The sequence below is a fragment of the Rhipicephalus microplus genome, chromosome 1 (assembly GCF_043290135.1).
Source record: "Rhipicephalus microplus isolate Deutch F79 chromosome 1, USDA_Rmic, whole genome shotgun sequence".
NCBI lineage: Eukaryota > Metazoa > Arthropoda > Arachnida > Ixodida > Ixodidae > Rhipicephalus > Rhipicephalus microplus.
The window spans coordinates 222,482,601-222,509,933 of NC_134700.1; the positions used below are offsets into that span (position 1 = coordinate 222,482,601).

Consider the following 27,333-nt stretch of genomic DNA (forward strand, 5'->3'; position numbering starts at 1 on the left):
CTGAAATTATGAGTTCGTATAACATCTCTTGTTCCCATAGACTTGAATTTCGAGCTCTCTTCTCCTCGGAAAGAAGCGAAGTCCGTGACAGTGCCAAAAAGTGCCTTCATTCTGTTATGCTACAGCGTTAGCAAATACTTTTTGCGCGTCCAATGACAGATGAAGAAACACTTGTAAATATTTTTGTATTGCATGCGACGTATTTGTTCGTGTATGTATTGTGCCGTCAGTGTTAACGTCATTGCTCAATAAGGCACACACTTTCACATATACACACGGTAGACCAATATAAAGATAGAACTAATCGATACCATAAGGCTCCATCACTGTATTGTATATGTGTGGCAGGATTTTTATACCAAGCCTCTTGAAGAAGTGGAATCTTAATGACAATCTTCAAGCCATGAAAGATAAAGTCGGATAACTCGAGAAGTGCAGTTGAATTTGACATTGCGTTTCAATACGACGAAGTTTACTGCCCAAGACAAGCTGCGAATTACTTCTAAAACCGTTGCATTGTTGTGTATTTCAAGGACCCCGTTCATCTTTTATTTGTACATGAGTGTGCCTTTCAGAAATATATGCAGTATTTTCGTATATGTCTATTCGTTGCGTTTATGTCCTACTGTCGCGTATAATTATATTACTCTGAGATGTTTTTTACATATTTTATTGTCATGTGTAATGTACGCCCATCGAGCAATACACTCGTGTTTGCCTTTGGAGCTAGAGCAACACCGACGTGCCTTACTTTTGTATAAAAATTTGAACTAAGAAATAAACGTCAATGTTTTTCTTCATGCCATTATGTCGCCTATATATGAGAAAAGGAGCTCTGCGATGGGGAACCAGTGCGTTAAGTCCCCGTTATCGGCAGCAGAGTAACACATACTCAAGTTAAACATACTCAAGCGGGTCTTTCAGGCTTTCATCAAGACATTTTAGCAGTCGTCTCTCCGATAGGTGTCGCGTCCTACGTTGTTCCGCGCAACAAACACTTTCCAAATTGTTTTCTTCTATAAAAAGAATGAAAAATTCGGAGAGCGTTCCTATTCGTGGGAAGCGGCAGACAAGACAGTTGCCAAGTGAGCTTCCATTTCTCAAATAGTTGATCATAACACATATCGAAACTCTTTTAGAAAACGAAATTGTATTCCCCGGATTGCGAACAAACATACGTGTGTTTTTCGAGAAGAAGCGTTTTCGGAATTACTCGAGAACGTGGGAACAACGTAATGCTGTAGAAGTCAACGTTAGCAAACTCATCGTATATTGAATGACGTATTCGAGATCATTTCAACAAGTAAAAAAAAAAACACTTTCAGCCAAATCGCAAGCAGCATTCAAAACAAAAACGAGGAAACGCGAAGCCAAATGAAAGCTTCATTTTGGATATTTGAGACTCGTACGGTTTACAGCAAGTATACTCATCCCTAACAAACAAATGTTGCGTAGCGGCTGGAGTGATCCAGCAAACAACGAAACTTTTGCATGTATACATGAGTGTTTATTCATGGCCCGGGTGGCTGGTCGTCTCACGGCGCTATTTGGCATGTGGTTTCGGGGCGAATTTCTTAGGGTCAACTTTTGTTGCTGCGAATGCTTACGTGAGACAAGCACGGTTCCCGAACGTCAGACATCTCATGCAAGCCTCGCCTTGCTATTACTAGCGCGTCGGCATTAACGATGCAGACAAGTGGAGAAAAAGTGTGTTCAAGAAATCACTACGCCATGCAGCTCCGATTCTTGAAAGTTTACGCGAGAATTACATGCAAGTATGAAAATGAGAGAGAGAGAGAGAGAGAGAGAGAGAGAGAGAGAGAGAGAGAGAAATAAATAGAGAGGAAAGACAGGGAGGTTAACCAAGCTTGGCTTGGTTGACATGAAAATGGATATCTAAAATGTTTATGACATGTTTAAATGACTACAAAGAGATCATCCGACAATAAGATGACCGTGTCCGCAGGTGCCTTTCGATAGCCAACGTAAACCGTTTCAGATATTGTGTTTCTTCTGACCACTGACGTTCTACGCATGTCTATATTCTTTTAATGGAAGTACCATCGATCAGCCTGTGCCTTAGGCCCATGTCAGCATTCGCAACAGCAGGCGTCAAAGAATGCGGGTATTGAGATCATGCGTGTTCGACAAATGAATCGACCGCCTAAACATCTCGCCAAGAACCGCAGGCTCAGGGTTAAAATTGTCATACTTCAATGTAATCATTAATTTTCATTATCACAAAGCCAACTGAAAGGTTCCTCGAAAGGAGGACCAACGTTAGGGAGCGGCTCCACGGGCCAGTGGGCCCAGCGAACGAGGGAAGATGTAATAATGCGCATGCTCAGCTTGCTGCGCAGCCAGCGTTCTTATGGGACGGGCCGCTCGTCCGATGACTCCTCAGCAAAGCGTGTGAACGTTTTTCCAAGCAAAGCCTCCCCTCGATTGACAGCAACTTCAACTTTGCTCAACAGGCAGCACAGCGATTCGCTCCCCTTTAGAGTAAAGGTAGCACGCACAGTAATTTTACTCCCCTTCACTCCCCTGTCGACTCTCTTGAAACAAGTGGGGCATCACTCGCCTATTACTTTTCCTTTTGTCTTGAGCTCCGTTGGCCCCTCCGCTCCTCGGCTGGGTCCACCGGCCCGCTGAGCCGCTTAACTATGCTCACTTAAATTTTTCTTTAACTGTTACGTATTTTGCTACAATGCAGTTTGACGTCTTAGTAATTTCGCTTCATTACCACTGGCAACACTTAAATAGTAATGCTCAAGTGAATATAATATATATATATATATACATATATATATATATATATATATATATATATATATATATATATATAGCGGAAGCGAGAAGCCAGAAAGAACGACGTACGAGAAAACACTTTTATTAATCACATACGTTTCGGCTGGTGGACCAGCCTTCGTCAGTGTGACATGTAATGCAGCTTTGGTAGCCATTATATACATTTCTAAAATGTTTTGGGACATGCGCAATAGCAATCGGAAGTGATTCGACGTGATTATACAAAAAGGCAGAATACATTTAGTGTGAAGATGCAATGCGTAAAGTAACATGGACACAGCGGTCACCTCTTATCGTTATAGCGACATCAGTACGAGTGAAAGAGATTTTAAATATAAATATGGCGCATGTTGTGGAAAGCTTTATGACAACAGAAACGAAAGTTGGGCTAGTTGAATATGCATGGTATGTCTGTCAGTTCAAGCGTACGAATAAACAGAAGGAAGAGAGGACAAGCGCTTCTGTTTATTCGTGCGCTTGAACTGACAGTTATATTATGACAACCATGCGTGCAGATTGAAGCACATGAACGAGCGGTATACATACTAAAGATAACCAGGTAAACCGAGTTTGTTAAGCAGGGAACAAGGGTGGTTCTGCCGAAAACAAAAATAAGAAGTAAAATAACAGAAAATCAACTAGAAATTTTGGAAGGGCATCAGACACCTTAAGTGGTGGAAGGTAGATTAGCGAGTGTGCCTGCGTGTTCGTTTATTCCAGAGTTTAGTGTACAGAACTTGTAGATTAGAAACAACTTGCACATTTCCCGCTCATGATGTGAGCGGGAACCGGATTCCAGTACCGTTTCTTTAATATTGTCAAAAGAATGACCAGGTATTGCTAGATGTTTCGATAGAGGCATATTTAGAAGGGTTTTGACATGCAACTTATGATTATTATATCGAGTTCTAAACGGTGTTTCTGTATGACCTATATATTGTAGATTACAGATATAGCACTTCCTCAGCAGAGACACTGGACCCCACCACCGCAACGTGATAGGTGCTTTGACCTATATATTAAGGCTGTAAAACAAGATGTCATAGATTCTTACAAAACTCGTGCTCCCCATCGACATAACCTATCAACAAAAGAAAAAAAGGCCACTCGAAGAGATAGCAAATAACCCCGACATCATAATCAAGCCGGCAGACAAAGGTGGCGCTATTTTTATTCTTAATCAATGTGACTATATAAGTGAAGCTGAGAGGTAGCTCTCAGATCGAAACTTCTAGAGACCACTCCCTGCCAATCCTACAAACCACTACAAGGTCGAATTGCAGGACGCACTCGCACAACTTGTAAAAAATGAAAAGATCGATAAAACGATAGCCCGGTAACTCGTTCCATTCAGCCCTAATGTAGGTAGATTTTATCTTCTGCCCAAGATACATAAAGTAAATAACCCCGGACGCCCTATCATCTCTGGCATAGGAACAGTAACTGAATACCTATCCAGGTTTGTCGATAGCCTCATAAACAGGATCCCACCTACTTTCTCGTCATTCATAAAGGACACAAATCACTTCTTGAAAGACATTTCAGACATTGGTGTTCCCGACGATAGCTTTCTGGTAACACTTGACGTCTCGTCCTTTTACACAAACATTCCATACAACGATGACATTTGCGCTCTCATCAAGGCTTACGATGATTGCTGCTTTGACAAGCCAGTTGATGGTGAAACCATTGGTACTCTTATGAAGCTCATCTTAGAACTACACAACTTCCAATTCGATAACTTGCACTACGTTCAAACAAACGGGACATCTATGGGCACTAGAGTAGGCCCTATCTACGCAAATTTCTTTATGGGCCTGTTAGAAGCTAACTTCATAGAGAATTCACCTTTGAAGCCATGCTTCTACAAACGCTTCATCGATGACATCTTCATGATTTAGCCACATGGCGAAGCAAGTCTTTTAAGTTTCACTAAGAATTTCAACAATGCTCACCCGCCATCACCTGCACCCATAATTACTCATCAACAACGATAAACTTTCTTGACGTTACCGTCACAGCTAGCGAAGAACGGCTCTCCACAAATCTCTTTCGCAAACCGACTGATAGGCATCAACTCCTCCATTTCCATAGCAGTCACGTCCGACATTGCAAAACAGGGATACCGTACAGCTAAGCTCATAGGCTTAAAAGAATATGTTCCAACCACAAAGGTTTCCTTTCGAATTGCCAGGATCTGAAACGTTCGCTCATTCAACGTAAATATCCACGGGGAATAATTGATGACGCCATAAAGCGCGCTGACAAACTAAACCGAATTGACCTGCTCAACGCTGACCCCAAGGCGTTGTGTACATCCCAGGTTAACCTTGTGCTCACCCATTCAACGTCAGCTCCAAACCTCATCGCGATTTTGAAGCGACACCATAACATATTAACTCAAAGCAAGCGCCTTAAAAATGTATTCGCAGAGCCACCGAGAGTCGTGTACAGACGTGCACGTAACCTCCGTGATATTCTTTCATCGTCTAAGCTCGCTGCCCGTAAACAAAATGGCTGCGCTCCTTGTGGGAAGTCGCGGTGCAAGGCGTGTGCGCACATGGTAACTACGCAAACTGTCACCAGTTCATCCACTGGCTTTTAGTTAACAATCAGGGGCAATCGAAATTGTGACAGTTCCAACGTAGTATACCTGCTCGAATGCGATATCTGTAATCTACAATATATTGGTCATACAGAAACACCGTTTATAACTTGATTTAATAATCATAAGTCGCATGTCAAAACCCTTCCAAATCAGCCTCTATCGAAACATCTAGCAATACCTGGTCATTCTTTCGACAATATTAAAGAAACGGTACCGGAATCCGGTTTCCGCTCACATCATGAGCGGGAAATGCGCGAGCTGTTTCTAATCTACAAGTTCTGTACACTAAACTCTGGAATAAACGAACACGCAGGCACACTCGCTAATCTACCTTCCACCACTTAAGGTGTCTCATGCCCTTCCTAGATTTCTAGTTCATTTTCTCTTATTTTACTTCTTATTTTTGTTTTCGGCAGACCCATCCTTGTTCCCTGCTTAACAAACACAGTTTACCTGGTTATCTTTAGTATGTATACCGCTGGTTCATGCGCTTCAATCTGCACGCATGGTTGTCATAATGCTTTCCACACAATGCACCATATTTATATTTAAAATCTCTTTCACTCGTACTGATGTCGCTATAACGATAAGAGGTGACCGCTGTATCCATGTTACTTTACGCATTACATCTTCACACTAAATGTATTCTGCCTTTTTGTATAATCACGTCGAATCACTTCCGATTGCTATTGCGCATGTCCCAAAACATTTTAGAAATGTATATAATGGCTACGAAAGCTGCATTACATGTCACACTGACGAAGGCTGGCCCACCAGCCGAAACGTATGTGATTAATAATAGTGTTTTCTCGTACGTCGTGCTTTCTCGCTTTCGTTTTTACTACGGAGCCAGTGCGCTTCCTTCCTCGCTACGTCTCTCTCTCTCTCCCTCTCCCCCCCCCCTCTCTCTCTCTCTCTCTCTCTATATATATATATATAGGGCGCAAGCATAGCCGACTTACTCTATTCACTAGATGCAGTGCCATTGCCAGTGTTGTTGAGCGCCGTGGTGACCAACTTATTGATGGTTTTCATAGCTTTGGGGTTCATCTGTATGATTATCACTACATAGGTGGTGAGCGCGGCGCACACGCTCAGTATGAAGCCGCGATTGATGGTGAAGAAGTTCCAGCCGGTCATCGAGACCGGTGACGACGAGAGACGACTGAGAAAGAAGTGCGCCTCCATCTTTGTGTTCATGTCGAGACGCCAGCTGCGCAGGGTCAACTCGTGCAGGTGGGGCAGCGGCGCGAGCGCCTCCTCTGATACCCTAGACGCAGCCAGGCACGTCCCGAGGAAGGAGAGTAAGGAGTAGATACCGCGCAGGCTGAAGAGAAAGCCTTCGTCTTCCTTGGTGTTCTTCAGCAGGTTCGTGTCGCTGAACAGTTGGGTCATGTCGATGCAGACGCTGAGGACAATCATGATGTACCAGGAAAAGATAACCGGGCCAAATATCTCGTTCAGGTCAGTGACCAGAGTGCAGATGCGCTCGTAGAAGATGCGGATCTGAGCCAGGGTGTCCGCTTCGACCGAGCGGCCCGACCGGTGCACATCGCGGATGACGGCGTTGTGCACGCGGAATGCGCGTGCCAGGATCATGCAGAAGGAGATGAACAGGATGGGGACGAACACGAGGGTTCCGTAGACGAACAGGGTGTTCAGGTACCAAATGAGCGCCACCAGGAACAGCAGAGTGTTCTCCGAGTACTTGTGGCTCGCCTCCGTGAAAAACACGCCCTGCGCGACGGGTATTGGATAGAATACGTGATTGCCTTTAAAGAGAGGTTGTACAGGTATACAAGAGCATTTGAAAAGCTAATGACGGTGAAGGTGCATCAATTGTCATTTGTACTCTTTCTATTCACAAAAAATTTCCATACTCGCATTATGCACAGCTGCATCATTGTACTGAACGCAGAATACGCTACGTCGATGTGTCGAAGTAAAATATGCCTAGGTTAACATGTGTACTTGACCTTGAGCCTTAGTTCTAACGTAAAACCACTGAAGTATAGTTAAAAATGCAAAATACGCGTAAAATTCGTTCACTGTGTATTCCAGAGTGTCTCTGATTTACCAAGTGATCACACCATCCTCCCAATTCAACCATATACCAGTAATCTCAAGTTAATTCTAAATTGTCGGCGCTTTGAACGGAGACGACTGGTTATCCCCTGCCGCAATTTATTACGAAAAACGAAAAAAAAATACAACATATCCACGGACTGAATGATGATGAGTGGAGCGAAGCGTCCGTTCATCTGCTCGTGCAACCGTCCGTCCGTCTAACCGTGGGCCGATCTGTACGTCCGTGCGTCTGTCCGTCTGTACGTACGTCTGTCTAGTGAACACTCCAAGGACCACCATCTCGCATCTTTTCATCATATATTGATTATAAAGAAGTACCACCATTTAGCGGACACTCCAAGAACTACACGAGAGGTGGCTACCTACTACATACATTGACCATGCACGACCCACGGCTTAAGGAGCTTCGCCCCTAAAAGTATATCCCCTGTGGCACATAGCCGCTCTCTCAGGTTACATACGCCACCGGTGGTTACAAGCGGGTATGTGCCACCAGTGTTTATAAACGATAACGGCACGAACGGATCACGCCTAAGGAGCTTCACCCCTAAAAAAAAAAAACACTAAATTTCTCTCATTTTGAGAGTGCAGCCGCGTTCGAGGGAAGCAGTCCGTGTGGTTGGGATCATTCAGCATCGTCACACGTCGCAGACCAGGAGCGTCGTTTACCTTAAAGACGTCCCTTGGCGGCTGGTTGTCCAGCACCCAGGTGACGGCAACGAATCTGAGCGCCATGTAGAGCCAGCCGACCACGGTGAGCAGGCTGATGGGCATCCAGTACTGGCGCAGGTCGCGCGGGCAGTGCAGCTCGAAAAGCGTGTCCTCGACCTTCTCGATGAGCGCATTAAGCCGTCCCGGGCTGAACGCTAGCAGCACCGAGCAGATGATCGAGCACAGCGTAGCCAATACCAGTGAAACCTGCCACGAGAAAAATGTATACCACCCTCGTCTTCAAAATCAATCAGTTCTGTTTACTTCAGCAGCCTGACTGCACACGTTTGCGGCTCTGTACTTTATATTTGATAAAAGCAAGTTCCTTGAAATTTGGAAACGGTTGAATTAAAAGTGCTACATACTGCTGACCGAATGAACTGAAATATAAAAGCGCGAGAAAGAAGAGATCGAAAGCAAGGAGAGGAAAGACTAAAAGGAAAAGGCAAGCGAGTGGTTAACCTACCCTTGGAGCAACGAAATGAGGAAACGACACATGAAGAGAATAGAAAAGATTAGCATGGTATGCTCGCAGTATAAGGGCTCACAGCAACCCTGCAGTTGGCCACCAAAGTTGCGCTGCTGGGAAAGTGCAGTAGCACACGAATACCTTCTCGCGGGATTTGTATTTAACGCCCAAAAATATTTGAATTTCAGCAAATGTGCTACCGTCCCCTCGTTTTTGGGTACTCTGTGCGTATGAGTTTTGCAGACGCGAAAGCCTGTTAACGTTTTTGCTGGCTGCGCGAAGCAATAAGAGGCGCGCCACGCCGCACCCGTTAGCCAAGGCTCCAAAAGCGTGGCAGCTTGGGCTAGTTGGTATGGCATGACGATAGTTATAGCGCGAGAACAAAACGACGACACAGAGTCTTTCGTGTCCTTGTCTCTGTGTCGTCGTTTTGTTCTCGCACTATAACTATCGTCATTCCAAAAGCGAATTGCCGAGCGACGAGAAGAAATCACGGTTGGATGCGTGCATGCGTGCTGGATGCTAGCTGGCTTGAATTATATATTGAGATTTCAGGTGGCCAGGGGTACGTTATCGCGCTAGATAAAGGCGTCGTGCTGGCTTTAAGCTTGTTTGAATCTGGCGTTGCGAATGCGTCGGAGGAAACATGCGTCAGAGCTTTCAAAGAAATAGCGAGGTCACTGCGCATGCGCAAAACCAAAACGCTGTTTGGGTTTTGGGTTGGGTACGCTATTTCTCGAATTTAGCGGGAGTCCCAAAGCCTGCCCCAACGGCACGCACTAAAGTGACGGCTCTCGGTCCAGACTAGAGTGACATAGAATAGGGGGAAGTGTCCAAAATGCCGCAGACCGCATTCAAAAACTCGTCGCTCTTGCTTGACCCAAAGCGTTCATACGCGAAAGTCTATTCGAAAACTCCGTATCAGATGACAGAGATTAGCGTGATTCCGCTTCTCTGCGGAAAGCGGAATAACACGTGTGGTATTCGGAAATATGGGGTTATAAGCATTGATTGATTTGTGGGGTTTAACGTCCCAAAACCACGATATGATTATGAGAGACGCCGTAGTGGAGGGCTCCGGAAATTTTGACCACCTGGGGTTCTTTAACGTGCACCCAGGTTATAAGCACGGTGTAGTTATAAGCGAGGAATATTTTTGTCTCCCTTGAATCTGTCCTCAAGTACGTTTTAAGCACACGTTCCCAGCCAAAAGAAAACATTACGAAATTTTATTCGGTGTTTTACGTGTCCCAACCACGACATGATTATAAGGCATGCAGTAGTGGAGGGCTTAATAATATCTAGAATTTTACATCCCAAAACCGCGATATGATTACGAGAGACGCCGTAATTGAGGGCTTAGGAAACGAGGACCATACGGTGTTGCTTAGCATGTACAGTCGCAATCATTGTGATAATAAACACGGGAGTGCGTGGCTTTCACGGCTCTCAGCGCCGTTCAGCGGCGGCAGCGAGAAGCATCGCTCGTGCGCAATGTGGCCGAGCTGCGAGAATTCTCTTCATGCACATTGCGTCAGGCGAGTTAGCACGCGTCGTCTGCTGCACGCGCCTGGCAGTGGGAACGCCGTGTGCTTCCATGTGGCAAGAATGTTTAACTTCTGCTGGTTATGCCCCCCCCCCCCCCCTTGATTGACGAATAAACTTCGAAATATGTTATGATTTCAAGATCATCGATGATTTGTCGCTGGGCGCTTTCCCCGACGAACATATTAGGTTCCAGCTTGACCTGGTGCCGCTGCAAACTGCAAAAATTATGAAGAGCACACATGAAATAACCTGATCACGGTGCTCTTCTGGCAAGCATGAGTGTTTGTGTAAAATTGTGACAATACACATAAAAGAAGCTATGGTGCGGCGCCCTGTTTACACGACGACTGCGGACTAATGAAGGTTCGCCAAGAGTGGCAGAACGTGCGAGCGTATTTTTATTTTGTGCTAGCGCTGTACTCCTCAGTATACCTTCCAGAATGGCAGCAGTGCTCTTATTTTTTTAAGTGGGACATGACAAAATACTATTGTAACATCTAGGTAAACTATTCCAGATTACTGATACAACTTCCTTAAATTGATAGGTCTTTCGCGGAACGTGTAACAAATAACATTTCGAGTGTTTGTTTTCCCTTGCTTGTTCGTTGTACGATTACGAGAACGCAGGAAAAAAAAAAGGAAAACCAAGTGACATGACAGGCATAAAATGTACGCCGTTTGAAATCAAAGCATCCAAATTTTAGTTGCCATTCTAATACGATCACCGAGTATACCGAAAATCAGCTACACGCGAGCACTGTGGTGACGTCATGCGTGCGACAAGAAGATATACCCTCCTTGCGCATGCGCGCAGATACTGTGACGTGTCAATTAACGACGCTGTAGTAGTACCGAAAGCCACGCACTCTTGCGTTCACTCTGGAAAAAATTGGGACTGTACTGACATCGCACAGCATATATACGGGTCTCTAGCATTTCACCGTCATCTATACGGGACCACCGCGGCGGGGATCGAACCCGCAACCTTTAGGTCAGCAGCTGAGCACCGTCATCACTGCGACACCGAGGCGGACTCTGCAGGGCATAAGCAACAGAAGGGCACATTGAAATAGATAAGATGCGAGCAAACGAGACCTGATCGAGGAGGTAGCCGTGAAAGTTGTTGGACACCACTCCCATGACGGTCATGCAGACGTTGATGCTTTGGAAGGCGACCGAAATGATGGCCCACAGAGTGGAGCAAGCCGACAGCACCACGTGGTCATTGCTGTCGATGATTCGCAGGCCGACGCTGCGCAGCGAGATGAGCACCGGCAGGAGCACGTTCTTGTTGATGTTCGGCAGCCAGCGACTACGAAACCTGGCCAGCCACGACGAGAGGCCCGGACCAACTCTGGCCGCAGTGAATGCGGCGTCTCGTCCGCCGAAGCGGTGCTTGCGGAAGGCGGACTTGGACAGGCGTATCACCTTGGGTCGCCCGTTGAGATTCGAGTCGGGTGCCACCAGGGGACTCGGGCGGGTTTTCGAAGTCCGGAACATCATTTCGGTGCCTTCACGACAGTTCTTTCACTGGAGCGGTGAGGTGTAATTCCGTCCGTGAGAACCAACTTCAGCAGAGAAAAAAAAAGAGCATGGTAATTAAAGAGGTTTAAGTGGAAGTGAATTTTTCTTGTGTTTTGTTCGAATATACATCAATTGGTTTTGGCCCTCTGCTTAAGTGAACGTGACCTTTCTAAAAACAAAAACAAAACAACGTCAGCCTTATACGTGAAACAAGCAGCACAGTCACAGCGAAAGATAGAAGAGCGGTCTTTCTAAACTCTTTTGTAAACTCGCTTGGGCGAATGCTGCAAGTACAGTTGCAAGGTAACCACTGTGCCACAAATTATCACTGTGAAGTACCCACAAGGCTGTTATTCATCATTCTGTGACGAAGTGAGATGATCGTTACATGTCTGTAAGATATGCGCACGCCGTGGCTGAAGAAAATGAACGATTACGGCTGAAACCTTTGCAGTGATGCCTTTGTGATTGTATGCATAACTTTTGCAAAGACGGACAAAATTCAAAGATCCTCTAAAGCGTAGGAATCTTTATACGTAGTTACGATGTAACACTTCGCATGATAGATGAATGAGGTGAAAGAGAGAAAACGTCAGTTTTAATTTTTTTGTGACTTGCAACCGTACTCAGGTAACCTACAATGAAGTCAGCATAGTCCCAGCTTGAATCGGCTGCTCTTTTGATTGATTTGATATGTGGGATTTAACGTCCCAAAACCACCATATGATTATGAGAGACGCCGTAGTGGAGGGCTCCGGAAATTTCGACCACCTGGGGTTCTTTAACGTGCACCCAAATCTGACCACACGGGCCTACAACACTTCCGCCTCCATCGGAAATGCAGCAGCCGCAGCCCGGATTCGATCTCGTGACCTGCGGGTCAGCAGCCGAGTATCTTAGCCACTAGACCACCGCGGCGGGGCTGGCTGTTGTTTTTAATTGAAACATAAAAGCCAATTGGCAGAATGAAATGTTGGCAGATGAAGAAATAATTTGCGCAAGAGGGAGTCTAGAAAAATTAAACACATTTTTTTTACTTCACAAACAGTTGAGGCCTCTGGAAGTTGCGGCCCATCTGGTGTTCTTTGACGTTGTCCGATATCGCACACTACACGGGCCTTTATTCGCATTCCGCCTCAATCGAAATGCCACGGCTAAGATAAGAGCGAGGCTATACTACATCTGCATTTCGCGTAAGATGCTGTACGACTGAGCTGCAATGGCTGCTCTCCTACCGGTCACTTAGATAGTTGTGTAGACTCACTAAAAGAGAGGACGTATAAACACGGACACAAGAAAGAACGACAAACACCGACGAACAACTGAAGAAGCGCACAACGGTGGAAGAGAAAGAAGGCACGAAAGCTTATCTGTGCATGCCCAGGTAATAGTTGTACCTGTCAATCCTGCAGATTGGGTGTCCATGCCACGCACCCGTTTTTCCTTCTTTTGTGCACCTTTTTATTCGGCGTTTGTGGTGTCTTATTTTCTTGCGTCCGTGTTGGTGCAACCTATCTTCTAGAATGAATACTGTGAATCGTCTCCGCTATTTCAACAATAGGGATTAATAAATCCGCAAATCAAGCTAACTGCTATCAAATGTGGTCAGAAAATGACAAAAGCAAAACAAAGGTTTTGTATATTTGATACGGTATCACTGGTACGTGCTTTCGCTATAATCTTATTCGCTGTCGATATGAGTGCGTTTGTTGCTGATAATCATTACTGTGTTCGACCGATAAAACCAACCAAAATGAAATAAGTAAAGGGCTAGAAATTATAGATAATAATGCGTTTCAGTCTCTCGTTGAGTAGTCCGTGTTCTCAGGATACTCTACCACACCAAAGTGACGGTGAACGCGGCTTTTGATACGTTTATATACAGCAGGTGACGACCCAGTTGGTGTCACGTGGAGGTGAAATGCAATTACACAAGCCAATCGTCCTTAATAAAACACGAAATCCCCACCGAATTTCTTGCGCGCCGATAAAACGGCGAGGTCCCCAGCGCGGTGGTCTAGTGGCTAATGTACTCGACTGCTGACACGCAGGTCACGGGATCGAATCTCGGTGGTGGCGGCTGTATTTTCGATGGATGCGAGAATCTGTAGGCCTGTTTTCCCAGATTAGGGGTGCACGTTAAAGAAACCCAGGTGGCAAAAATTTCCAGAGTCCTGCACTATGGCGCCTATCATAACCATATGGTGGTTTTGGAACGTTAAACTCCACAGATCAATCAACCAACCATCAATTAAAATGGTGAGGTACGAATTTCAGAACCCTGTTTACAACTAAAGGCTGGTCGTATTTCTGCCCTCACGCATACAAAATGCTGCTTCGTAGCAAATAACATTCGCGGCATAATAGATTTGTGGCCTGTAATCTAAAACACGAAAAACGGGCAACCTGCTACAAACCACAGAACACGCTGCGCAGCCCTGCTTCGGGAACAACGATGTGCTTCCCGAGTTTCGCCGAGTCGTGGGGTCCGCTGGCTTGAGTGGTGACGGCAGTAGCTGCGACGCGACGTCGCGTCTACCCCGAGCCTCGTGGCGTGTCCAGCCACCGTCGCTTCCTACTCGCTTCCAGAAGTGGTGCGGTCACTTGGCGATATGAACGCATCAGTCTACGCCGTCTTGCTAGCCAGTGCATGTTGCTGGGCCGCTGCGCAAGCTGTAAGGCGATCGGCAAAAGAAAAAAAAAATAGAGAACACAAGCGACAGTGCAGGGCGAACCAGAGGGCTAGTTTGCAAAGAGAAAGGGGTCACGTGGTGTTTAGCGAGCGTGGTACATACATAGCACTACCCGACAGTAACCGTCACTCTTTTTTTGCATGCGTGTGCTCTGTGCGAATAAGCGGGGCGGCTGTCGGAGTATCAATTTGAACAAGTTACTACACTGAATGTTTCTATATACTGGTGCGAAATAATGCGTCGAAGTTTGAGCACGACAAAAGTACAATGTCTCGAAAGTTGGTTGTCATTGCAATAAAATATTAAGCTGCACGAAATGGTAATTGAACATAATTTACGAAGAGGTCAGGGATGTGACCCGGATGGAGTTCATCGAACACTGCACAAGCACTCACTGGAAAGTGCCTTTATTTGTCTACAATCAAACAGGTTGTTAATATACACGCAAAATAGGGTCACATTACACTTACAGGTTGAAAGTGGTGCACACCACTTGATTATTCCACCAAAAAAGCGCTCTTTATCATTCAAGCACGGGCACAGCTGTTCGCATGGGTTCATATGTTGACTTGTATATTGTATAAATGTATAGTCACAACAAAAATACAAGTAGGGCTAAAATCATTCACGAGATTGTTGAAACTTGCCATGAATATAGGAAAGCAGGCGCACACGTTCGCCAAGGCGCTATCGTCTTGCATGATAAAGAAGCTCCTCTTTTTTTTTTGAAGGCATAATCAAACAAATTTCTCTCATCTCGACATGCGCTAGTAATGTGACTCTATTTATTGCTTATAATAAAAGCCTGTTTGATTGAAATAAAAGAACTCTCTAATGCAAATTTAAAAACCGAATGCCAACTAAACAACACGATTCCGGCATTTTTCAAAGCCAATTAAGTTTGTTCCTTCAGCGCCACTGCAGGTAATGAAGCATACACAAAATACATGGAGCTGCAATTGAGGTTTTCAGCTCTTGTGTTTGCTCTTTGCCGGAGTGTTGTCCTTAAAAAAAATTAAACTTTTTGCTGCATCTTGTACCACTGCTTATAGTCGGCAATGGAAAACATGTTCGTGGAGAGTTACCTAAAGCTTCTTTGTAGATGTCGACCTCATTCCAAGCCTGGCTATCTGCGACAGTTCTGTACGGGTGATCGCATGCTATCTAGCGGGCCTGCTTGTTAGGATTAATTCTGAGCGGTTTAACTGAGCCGCCTAAATGGGCTGGGAACGACGTGGTGTGCTCGCGCGAAATTTTGACAGATCTCACGCTTTGTGAGAAGAGATTTTGTGAGACGCCGTCAGCGAGTAGGTGCGCATTCTGAATATCTTGGATTTAAGCCAGGTCTTGCCAGATTGATGGTTGTTTTTTCTATAAAATTCAGTATCGTTACGTGAATATGGGAGGCTTACTAGGCATGCCGACTACCCGGGAGTATGAGGTAGAGCTCCTGGCCCCGCCGCGGTGGTCTAGTGACTAAGGGATTCGAACCCGCGACCTGCTGACCCGCAGGTCGCGGGTTTGAATCCCGGCTGCGGCGGCTGCATTTCCGATGGAGGCGGAAATGTTGTAGGCCCGTGTGCTCAGATTTGGGTGCACGTTAAAGAAACCCAGGTGGTCGAAATTTCCGGAGCCCTCCACTACGGCGTCTCTCATAGTCATATGGTGGTTTTGGGACGTCAAACCCCACATATCAATCAAGGTAGAGATTCTGGCACCGACGTAACTTCGAAACTCAGGCTACAAAACGACGTTATTAGATAACAACTTTAGTTCAGCGCGCGCAACCGTCTTGCGCACGCAACGGGGAGAGAGAGAAAGACTGCGCATGCGCTGCACTTAAGATGTGCGTGCGTTTGCGCACACAAGGGATGCGCACGCCAGATAGGCAATCAGAGGCGCTTACATTGTGGCCCCTATTACCGTTGCGAGCCTTACCGACGGCTCTATTATGAGGTTTTAAACTGCCGAGACCAAAACAGACGAAATGGCTGCGACCGACGACAGTACGGTGGTCGTGGTAGCGACGAAGTCCGTGTGAATTGGCGTTCCTCTTGATTTTGAGCTTAACTACAAGTAAAGTGAAGCCAATCGATGAACAGGTGCAGTGGATTTCGATCACCATAGAACAAAGCAGGACGACCGCAGAACGCGAGTTTACAAGAAGTAGGAACCCGATGTTGACGTGAAGCTCCGCGACGGAATTGTGGATTGTGTACGGGGCATTGTGTGTGTGATCCCTTTGAACGGTGGTGGTTGCTACGTGTGTCACGCAGTTGTGTGAATGATCACCTGAAAACGCATTACAAGTGTTAGAAGATGAAGGCATAGGCATGTTCATGCATAGTAGCGCACGTGTATGCACGTCCGTGTACCACAAAGCTCAAGCGATTTTTCTGGCACACGGATATAACCGACCCGGCACTCTCATCATTGCGAAAGCAGCTTTCATGACACCTGAAGAATGACACGTACGCATTAAGGCGCCGTCACCAACGGAAGTATTTTTGTATTTGAACGTCTGAAGCAAAAAAAAATGTTAAATTGGCAGCAAGCGATCGTATCCGTCTCATTTGTGTTCCTCGTGCGCTGCTAGTTCACCTAGCGGGAACACCCCGAACCGCTACTCGTCGTCGGATAATCTCGGCTTGTCTTATGCCTTGGCCTTGACTTGTATGCTGGATTGACCCATATCCGTTATTACAGCTCATCGCTTCGCCACTATATGGCGCGAAGCTACACTCAAAGGCAAAGCTGTTGACGCTCAGGTGCAATACAAGTTTTCCGATGTTGCCCACGGTAAGAGAGAGAGAGAAAGAGAGAGATATAATATAAGAAATGTAGGCAAGTTAACTAGACTAAGTATAGTTTGCTACCCTATATGTGGAGAGAGGGAAATAAGAAATAAAAGAGAAAGAAAGAGAAGGAGATGCAGAGACGTTCAACACAACACACGCTGTGCAGGGTTTCACAGGCGGTCACTCAGTGATGTTGCCTTGAACAATAGTGGAAAGACTCGTGTAGATTTCTGCGTTGATGCACTGTGAGACCATGTACACAAGATATTTTCCCGAGTAGAGAGACCATCATACAATCTAACGGTAAACTAATGCTGCAGGAGGCACGCTCAGACACGCTACGTGCAGCACATTACGGATGTACAGCCTTGCATTCACTAAAGCGAAATTCTCTTTTATCGAAACGAAGTGTAATCAGTGTTCATTTACACGCAGCCTTCAGTAGCTATTATTTCCACTACTTATTGCTGTTCTCTCTCGTGGTTGTGATTACAAACGAGCAAATAGTGTTTTTTTTTTTGAGAAAATGAGGGCCCGTTGGAACCGGGAGCGACGTTTGATTATATGTGGGGTTTAACGTCCCAAAACCACCATATGATTAAGAGAGACGCCGTAGTGGAGGGCTCCGGAAGTTTCGACCACCTGAGGTTCTTTAACGTGCACCTAAATCTGAGCACATGGGCCTCCAGCATTTTCGCCTCCATCGGAAATGCAGCTGCCACCGCTGGGATTCGAACCCGCGACCTGCGGGCCAGCAGCCGAGTACTTTAGCCACTAGACCACCACGACGGGGCGTGAGTGATGTTTACGCACTTCCGTATATGTAATGTTTATTAGAGGTTGCCATGTGATGTGTAATGTTTGTTGCAAAAGTAGTCATAACTACATAACTACACGTTTATTCTTTATTGTATAATTGTAAAGTGGACAACCAACACTGCCAGCCGGCAGCCACCAGCACTGCAACCACGACTGACGTTGAACAAGCACTGCAACCACACGTAGTGCTAGGCAACCATCGACATAATACACCTATTTACAATCTGTACAGCGTGATTACTGGTTGAGGGTCATTGCACCACCTTTGCGAATGTTAGTCTGCAACATTTAAATTGTCAGCAACAACGAACGGTATGCCTTCCTCTCTTGTAACCCTTGCATATATTGTTTAAAAATTACAATGTATGATTCCGCTTTTCCTGGGTGAATAGTGGACTGTGAATGACCATTGCCGCATCGTATACATGCATACCAAGGATCTTGGTATGCGGGTATGCGTCGCACGTGACTGGTGAAAAAGATTTCATGACGTACGTGACGGGCATGGGGTGCTTTTTATGCCAACACTTATGAATCTTGTTTGTCATACACTCATGTCCTGTTATGCCGATTCTGGTACATAGCTAGTCAAATATAAGTAAATAGATAGATAGACAGATAGATAGAAAGATAGACAGAAAGATAGATAGATAGATAGATAGATAGATAGATAGATAGATAGACAGACAGACAGATAGATTATGGTCAAATTAGTACTGCCCTGTGAACTATATGGACGATTGTCTCGATAGTCCCCTTATTGCATTGCACGCTTGTCGTATTTGTATTAAGGGCTTGAAAATGTAGACTTTGTGCTATGTGTTCCCACACCGCCAAGTTTTCTTCCTGAGCAGGCAAATTAAGCAATTTGTAAGATGTGTAATCAAGATCGTTTATTACATTTTAGCAACTTATTCCTCTTTTTCCTCTCTCTTTTCCTACTTTTAGTCCCCAATCCCTTCCCCACGCAGATTTGCATGAACCAGCTAAATTCTCAGCTTTTTAATAATAAACAGTTCTCTGTTTCTATCTCCCCCTCTCTTGTCGAATAGCTGGAATTGGGTGCTCCTGTTGAGGTCTCGCTATCTCTTAATATTCACAACAATTAATACTTTTACGCAGTGTACAGTACGCAACACAAGTTAGTTCGGTACATCACATGCCGTTGTGGCAAAACACCCGCGCTGCCGTCTGACATCACACTAGTTCGAGTAGCACATGGCTTTCTGTAAAAAAAAGTGTTACTTTGAGTGATTACAATGGGATATTATCGCTGTTACTGAGACACATGGCTTCCGAGATGAGCGGGTGTACAATGATGATCCTCAGATAAAGACACGAGCGTGCATTTCCGGCATTTTTTCAATATTTTTCCAATAAAAGGGAACGGTATTAGTCAGATGGGCATCGTTGAGGAACCACTAAGTCGTAATAAGAGGAGGTAGCAGAGATATGTTGTGGCGGCGTAAACATAAGCACTGCCCGGCAAGATGCAGTAGGGCGCTGTGACCCCATAACGGCCAACGTCATTAGTTGTGTCAGCGTTACCGTAGAAACGCATGTAGCATTTTCTCTTACGCGTCAGCACGTGAGATTAGGGCAAATCCAGGTCATAGCCAGGGCAAAGTTTTGTTTTTGGACGCTGGTGAAGTGGCCATATACAGCTATACGCCTGTTACGATAGGTTTACGTCCCGCCATTGCACAGATGCATAGTGCTAGCGGCTGCATTCGATTATACATTTGCCAGGGTGCTCTTGTATCCGGTACGAAGGGCTTCCAGGAATTTAAGGGCAGAAAATGTTTTGAATAAGCCATCATTGACTTCGCTTGGGCCTAAATGGTACATAGCATTCAAGGAGAAAACTTGAGCGCAAATTAAAATGAACCACAAAGAATAAAGAGACAAGCACTGGTGTCTTTCTTGTCTCTTCTATTATTTGTAGTTCGTCTTGATTTGCTCTGAAGTTTTCTCTTTGAACGTAGAGTAGATTGATAGAAGTACTCTTTTGATTGTCGGCTAAACTTTGTGTCTAAAGCGGGGCAATTGCTCAAAACATGTACAGTTTAAATGAACCATGCGCACGTTTTCATTTTGTAATCTTATTGAGTGTAGGCCTAAATTCAAACACGTTCTTTCCAAGCCCTAGATAACTTGCAAGGCAAAATGCTTTCAGCCATTAGAGATACAAGAAAAAAAACAGACACATTTCTGATTGACTAAGAAGGAAACCTGCCACGGCGTATTTTGTCACCGCATGTTATCGTATACACATGTATGAGCTCGGTGCTAGTGGGAGTACGTGCTCGGTGTCAGTTTCTAATTGTCCTGATACTGCTTCGTTATTCCTTAATACATATTCAAGTTGATGAACTCGATCTTACCGATAAAGCGCCGCACAACAAACTCCTTGTTACGACATCGTGTTTGTGTGGTGTGATATAGGAAGCATGAAGGAAAGAGTAGGCATGAGAACGGTTAAGTTGTTGTCCCTTTGCTGAACTCTAGGCGATATCGTTGCTCCGAATTGAAGTTCTCATGTCGAGCTTGTACCTATAGCTAGAAAAAAAAAAGGAGGCTTTTAGTGAGAAATCTGCAGAAGCCTTAGAGGTGTTCTTTGTGCTCCATATGTAACTCATATGTCAAGAAAATGCTTCCTTTCAACTTACAGTATAGCGTCAAGGAACGTTAAAAACGTGAGACACAAGTTGTACCGCTTTTTCTGAGCCAACACATAGAAACTTGCATGGATATCTGACGCTGAAGCTTTTGACACTGACCTCCGCGATGGATCCTATAGCGAGCGGAGAAATCATATCCTGCGTTAGCAAGCTGCTATGGGTCGCTGCTGCAATAAGGAAGCGCATCAAACTATAGCGGTCACACAGGCGTAGCTGTGTAGCTACTGTGACTATGCCGAAGTGCATGGAGAAACAATGAGTGGTCTCGCTTCCCCTTGTAGGAAGCTGGAGCAGCCGTTGATTACAGTGAGAGTGCCCAGTGTTTATATAACGAGTGCGCCGAACGTGTTAATGGTTACCACGCGACTGATGCAGTGTTGCCCAAGCAGAAACATTAAATACGGTGGCTGTAAAACTGGGCAATCGAGCAAATTGGCGCACAGAAACGGTTAACCGAATCAGAACGACGAAGAACGTTCACAAACAGCAAAGACAACAAGGGATAAACATTTTTCTTCGCTTTATTAAAAATAAAAGAGATCAGAAGGGCTAGCTTCGGCTGAGGCACCTGAAGCCGCTGAAGTGACGTTCAACATGGTCACAATAGGCAAACACATGGCGAAAACATTTCAGCATCGTATTCGGAGAGACGTTAAAACATAAGACTATCGGCACATTTCTTTTTAAAGCGCAGCATAAAAAAGTTCGTCGCGACAAAGTTTTCCCGAATCCTCCGCCAAGCTATTCGTGGATAGACTCTATAGCTCGCTGTTCTTGGTTCACACACAAGTAGCGAATGCTCGACATCCAGGACTTTCATGCAGGATGCTGTACTGTGAGTGCTTATCACACAGTTTGAGTGTGATTTTTACTAATCTCGAAGACGAGCTTGAAAAAAGCGCGTTGATGAAGCTGCCGCTTATCGACGGGTAAATCGACACTGTTTACATTGCATAAGCCGTTGTTTACAGGGATGCATGGATAATGACGAAAAATAAAAAGACAGCTCTTTCACATCACAAGGACAGCGACGCTACAAAATGTCAAAACTGCACAAAGCTCTATACTGGCAAGTGGTTTTATACTGAATATTTGTAGTCCCATTTACGCTAAAATAAATAAATTTTACGTATGCGCGTGCAAGACACCATAACTTACTTGAACTGGCAACGTTTAACGCGAATGAACAGCATCTCCCCGCGATTGGACGAGGAAAAAGAGATGCTGAGATCACCGGCGTAAAAGGTAATGTGGATGGAAAACACTCAATGAGACAGCCGCCAAAATATACGCTAACGGTCGGCAAAACTCGTTATAACCATGAATATCACACACAAACAATCATATGACACTTAGAAGAACATCAAGTGCCGCGACGAATGCATCAAATGTTCGACACGATCGAAGAAAAAAAAAACATCGCAGATTGCAAAGAGCAGGCCAACGATTGGTATAATCATTGGACTATCACGCAAGCGGGAACACTCGGATAACGGGTAGATTTAGAAAATAGAAAAAAAAACATCAACAACAACGAGGGGACGCGAATGAGGGCACACGTTTGCGCTTTGAACTTTGAAACGCTCTAGACGGCCAGCCTCGAAACGGGCCGACAGTGAAACGGCTATGGGTATTTATCTGGCTGCGTTAAGGATGCATTGAAAAAGCTCATAAGAATAATGAAAAAAAATAAGAAGTGACTAAGAGAGACTAAACGAACAAAGTTGGTGAGTGTATAGCCTGCTACAGCGGAAAACTGTGGCGGCAGACTGGTCGTGTAACGAAATAAGTGACGCCACCAAGCCGCTCACTACGACGTAAAGCTGTGTACTTCCAGAGCAGCAATCATCGCTACAACCTCACGAGTAGCTGACACGAACTGCCTAGAAATGAGCAAAAAAAAAAAAAAAACACCTACTGTGAAAGAGTGTGGGGGTGTCGTCTCGTTAAGGCGTATAGGCACTGGCTCATATCAGCAACGGTCCTTTCACTCCGGTAGCTACTTGCTGGCTGCGATTCTAATGCCGCAAAGCTGTCTCCACTTGAATGGCGGGTGTGCACAACAGTGATCGAAGTATAGCGTCGACAGCTCTCTATAAGGTCTCAGCGAAGGAGCAACTCCGACAAAATAGCGCACGAAAAAAAAAAGAAAGGGTCTGCACCACGGTGCAAGAATACTTTAGGTGAGCGAACGACGTGAAGCGAGCGCTTGGCAGGGAGGGACCGATTATGTTGTCGTTTGCGGCATGCCGATAGGTGGCTCGCCGGACTGAGGACCATGGCGGGATGCTGGCAAATTCAACAAAGCACACCCGGCACGTGAGGGATGGTTTGGGAATCTGAGAAAACCGGGTAGTCGAGCGACATCAACCACGCAACACGCATAGAGCGGCGCCGCAAAAGAGAGGGTGATGAGGGACGAGGTCGGCGAGGGTGTTGTGGTGGTGATAAATGAGCACCGCTACTTTCCTACATCACCGGGCTATCCAACACCGAGAAGGGGGTGGGGAAAGCCGATGGATGGATGGATATGGCTGTACCCTTTAGATCGGGCGGTGGCTAGCGCCACCAAGCCGTAATCCTTAATGAACCAAAAACTAGATTTATATTTTTTCCCTTTAAATAGTGAGGTTGAGCAGTCGTACTTTGCAGTGGAGGGTTTAATTTTTATTCGTGCCTTGACTTTAGGCACCAATCAGATAACCTCCTTCTAGTTAATTCTACCCGCTTAACGTCTATTTTGCCCTCCTGGTCCCTAAACCCCAGTGCTTTGAAGAACTCTGCGCCATCATCCTGAACTATAGGGTGAAGCCCTTTGCAAAACATTATCAAGTGTTCGGCAGTTTCTTCTTCCTCTCCACACGCACTGCATACCGTGTCTACCCCTTCGCATTTGGCCCGATATGTCTTGGTTCGCAATGCTACCTAGAGCAAAGTTTGAAGCGCCATCTTCCTGGTTCCTAGCGAAGCAGAACATCATCGGTCAGCGGATTGTCCCGGCGTTCGCTCACACAAAGTATTCTTGCACCGTGGTCTGCACACAACACGATTCCGTTTTAAAAGTTGCATGTATGACGTACACAACTTGCAAGAAACTTCATAATCAAGAACGGCGCAAAAAAGAAAAAAAAAACACAGGGCACAAAACGATGAGAACACGAGGACGGGCACCGAACTCGCAACTAATCTTTGTTCACGTCGACTCACACATATATACAGGCACGTATAGTCACAAAAACTAGGTGATACAACGCGCAAGGTTTTGCCACGCTTTTGTCATGCGCCGTTCTTAACTATGAACCCACACTAACTCGCTAAATTGTCAGCGCTGTTGCAAGAAGCTAGGCTTTAAAGCTCAGATGCTTTAGAGTGTTTTCACAGCGTCGAATGTTTTTGATCGTCTTGAGAAAGTGCGAGGTGCAGCTTGATCCAGGATTGTGTTTGTGGTTTCAGCTGGACCTTTATAGATTGTAAAAAGAAAACTCTGAAACACGAGAAGCGCCATTCGAAACACCTAAACTTATCAAAACCACGCCGAGAAACCAGATCATGCTCTTTTGAATAATACTAACGAGGTAAAATTAAGCTGTTATGAAAATACTTTAATCGAAGAGGCTGACTGGAACAAACGTAAAATACTAGATAAAAAAAGGAATGACTTCTGCAGTTGAGATAATTCGTAACAGTGCTTTTGCCGTATAGACGTCAAATTGTTCTTTCATTATATTTCAGAGTGTACTTGTACGTTTAATGTACAGATAAAATACTTAAAAACGAAACTGAACGACACGAATAACCGGAACGGCAGGCGGCAACACCGCGATTGAAATTAGGACGTACGTGTGAATTCGGATGAAGGTAGCAGTCGTGAGTTTGCGCGCCTGTGAACCGAAAAGGTGCGCCTCAACATGTATGTACCTAATTAAAAACATTAAGAATGGTGCCGTATAGTAGCATAAATGCTTCAGATTTGGTGCGTGGCTTTAAGTGTTGATCACAATAACCGCGACAACAGCACAGCGTTTATGTTTAGGCTCTGATCTGGCAGGTGGATATAGGAACTGACTTACGACCTTCGATGTTCGATGAGTTGGCGGGCATCATATGAGACTGAGCAGTCTGGCTATGGGGTAAGAATTATCTCAGTCATCTTTTAGCAAACACGGAGAAAGAAGCGCGAAATTCGTATGCCTAAAGTTTGCCGCCAAACATTGAGAAGAAGAAAGTGCTGTGTGACTTCCAGAACTTTGCCGTGAATTTGGAGATGCAACTAATCTTTGTGCAGCCCCCCCCCCCCCCCCCCCAAAAAAAAAGTCTGACGCTTAATAATACACCGTGTATATCACTTATATAATATTGTTAACTTTTTGTACGTTTTCGTTTTTTTTTGGTATGAGAGTCCAACTGCTGACATGCGTAAGAATGCTTGCTGTCCTTACGTGCGTGTACAATGCATTGTCTATGTAATGTTTTCTTTGCTGCAACTACCATTATGCTGACGTGTGCAGGTTGTTTAATCTGTTCTCATTTCCTGGTCTCCCAAAACATTGTTAATAGTAATACATAACAGTTTAATTCAGTTTGATTCAATCACTTTGAGTATGGTCGTATCTTCAAAGCGGTACAACGAAAAAAGAAAACAGTATTTCAATTTTACAAGCTATTACGTGAGTTTTTCTTGTGGACAGAAATAATTGCTTTATCATTAGCTTGTTTACGCATTATTATTTTAATTTATTTGCGAAATGTGTGGTTTAACTTGTGCGTGTCTGGGGTTAATTCACAACCTTCTGATTCCGCTTATTTATGTTAAACTTGGTAGTACAAAAAAAAGGGCTACTTGTCGTTCGATCTTATCAAAACGCCATGGTATTGTGCGCTGTACATTTGTTATTATTTCTATGACTGCTTGTTTGCTGAAAATGGAATAACAAACCACGCCTAAAGCGAAAACTACGCAAACTCCAAATTATCGCGACATCTTCTCTCAATACGCTCATTTCATGTAGTAAAGAAACAAGTAAGAGAGATGGACCGGAATGGCTAATATAAACACAAAACCTTGGCGCCAGAATGACTAGAATAGACATCTACTATCCCACAGTTTATACGTATGAGGACGTTGTTGTGGGAATACTGTTCTCAGGGGGGGGGGGCACTTTCAACAAAAGGGATTGTATAAATGACAAGAATTGTTCGCTGTAGAGCTTACATGGAGTTAGAAACGCTTCTTCTAGGTAAATGCTTAGACGTACAAAAGGTCCACACAACCACACAGTACTTCCACGGGAAGGGCAGAAGAGGAAAGCCAAACTGCTGCATTTTAAAGTAGCCGTGGCGCATAGAGAGAGCTTTGTTCGTTAATGTGGTAGGTATCCCTTCAAGATACTTTTAAACACTGCACAAAATTTATGCATCAAGCAGCGCGCAAACCATCGCGTAGGGTGCCAGAGATGCTCCCGATACCTTGTGCAAAAGTAAAAAAAAACGTCACTAAGTGCTACAGTGTGAATTTGCTAGATGGTGATGCTTCTCGGCGTCTTGCGCAGGTTGGAAAAAAACATCTGTGGAACCAAAGATACAGAACTCTGCAGAAGGCTTGTGGCAGCTCGATAACGTCCTATGCGATGAATGTCACAACTTGTCAGTCCCGAAAACTTCGTTCACCAGCATACGCACACAGATGTAAAACCAACTGGCCGCGAAGAAGCACGTGGCTCGGAGGAACAGTCACACATGTTCCGTGTCGCTAGGTGACGACAGCTGCCTCAACGAGCTGCAGCTATGCCTGAGCCACGAAGACTGCGAAGGGGACGTGTTCCTCGTGGCAGGCCACGAAGACCGCTCCTCGGAGGAGTCTTTGCCACCACTCACATCACCGCACACAGCACTGTCACAGATGCCAGGAGGCACAACGCTAGGGTCGTCGATGGCAGTGACGTGGTTTTCGGGCCAGGACGGCTGGACCACCGGCTCAGACTCCTTGGCGGCCACCTTGTTGCTCTTCTTGAGACCCGCTCCCAAGCCCGCGACTCCGGTCGCCGCTGCGGACAACGTGGTGGCAGCTCCCACGCAAAAGTCGGCAGCGGCCTTTCTCGACTCGCAGTTCCAGGAGGTCGGCACTGCGTGCCACGAGTGACTAGGACTGACGGGACTCAGGCACGGGCTCAGGCTGTGCGGTAGACCGAAATCCTGCTCCGACGCGACGGAAGGTCGTTCCACGCGAGCGTCGTCTCTTTCGGGTAGCGACGCCGATATGCAGCCTCCTGCGGAGCCATCGCCGCCGTAGCCGCCTACGGCAGTCTTGTTGCCGTACGGGGACAGCGGTGACGCCGGGGCGTCCAGGATATCGTCCGCTTTCTTGCGACCCAGTGCCTTGAATATCTCCTCGTCCTTGAATCTGCACGTCGCGCAAGGGCGTCGAGTGTGAGAAAATCAGATGGGAAGGACCTCCCATGTACAACTTTCTTTATTGACACGATATCAGGAGGTGTTGGCTTTCAAGTAAGGTACCGATCGCTCTTGAGCTCTTAAAGAAGCTGAACGAAAGATGACACTTAGAACAGTGTTCTCTGCGTAAAGCTAG

At 45.5% G+C, this 27,333-nt stretch overlaps 2 protein-coding genes across 3 annotated transcripts in view; both read right to left on the reverse strand.

The window, feature by feature from the left end:
• Positions 1 to 6,379: 6,379 nt before the first annotated feature.
• LOC142766996 (uncharacterized) lies at positions 6,380 to 11,788 on the reverse strand. The gene is made up of 3 exons (XM_075868211.1): positions 11,328 to 11,788; positions 8,174 to 8,422; positions 6,380 to 7,153 (listed from the first exon to the last, which is right to left on the reverse strand). Exons 1-3 carry the CDS (start codon positions 11,733 to 11,735, stop codon positions 6,380 to 6,382), a joined length of 1,431 nt encoding a protein of 476 aa, XP_075724326.1. The 5' UTR covers positions 11,736 to 11,788.
• A 14,300-nt stretch (positions 11,789 to 26,088) lies between these two features.
• Positions 26,089 to 27,333, reverse strand: part of LOC119166869 (retinal guanylyl cyclase 1) — a 205,713-nt gene continuing 204,468 nt past the window's right edge. The window contains exon 20 of one of the 2 annotated variants that reach the window (XM_075891432.1): positions 26,089 to 27,147. In XM_075891432.1, the coding sequence (XP_075747547.1) occupies positions 26,478 to 27,147 (670 nt within the window). In that variant the 3' untranslated portion in view covers positions 26,089 to 26,477. The remainder of the gene's footprint in view (positions 27,148 to 27,333) is intronic. The other variant, XM_075891433.1, reaches the window with a different exon arrangement.

Bases quoted from the DNA above. Each gene is read 5' to 3' on its own strand.
- LOC142766996 (XM_075868211.1), bottom strand. From the start codon at position 11,735: ATGATGTTCCGGACTTCGAAAACCCGCCCGAGTCCCCTGGTGGCACCC. The intron at 8,423-11,327 runs GTCTCGTTTGCT...TTCTCGTGGCAG, and splicing joins ACGGCTACCTCCTCGATCAG to GTTTCACTGGTATTGGCTAC. The intron at 7,154-8,173 runs GTAAACGACGCT...CCCGTCGCGCAG, and splicing joins CGCCAAGGGACGTCTTTAAG to GGCGTGTTTTTCACGGAGGC.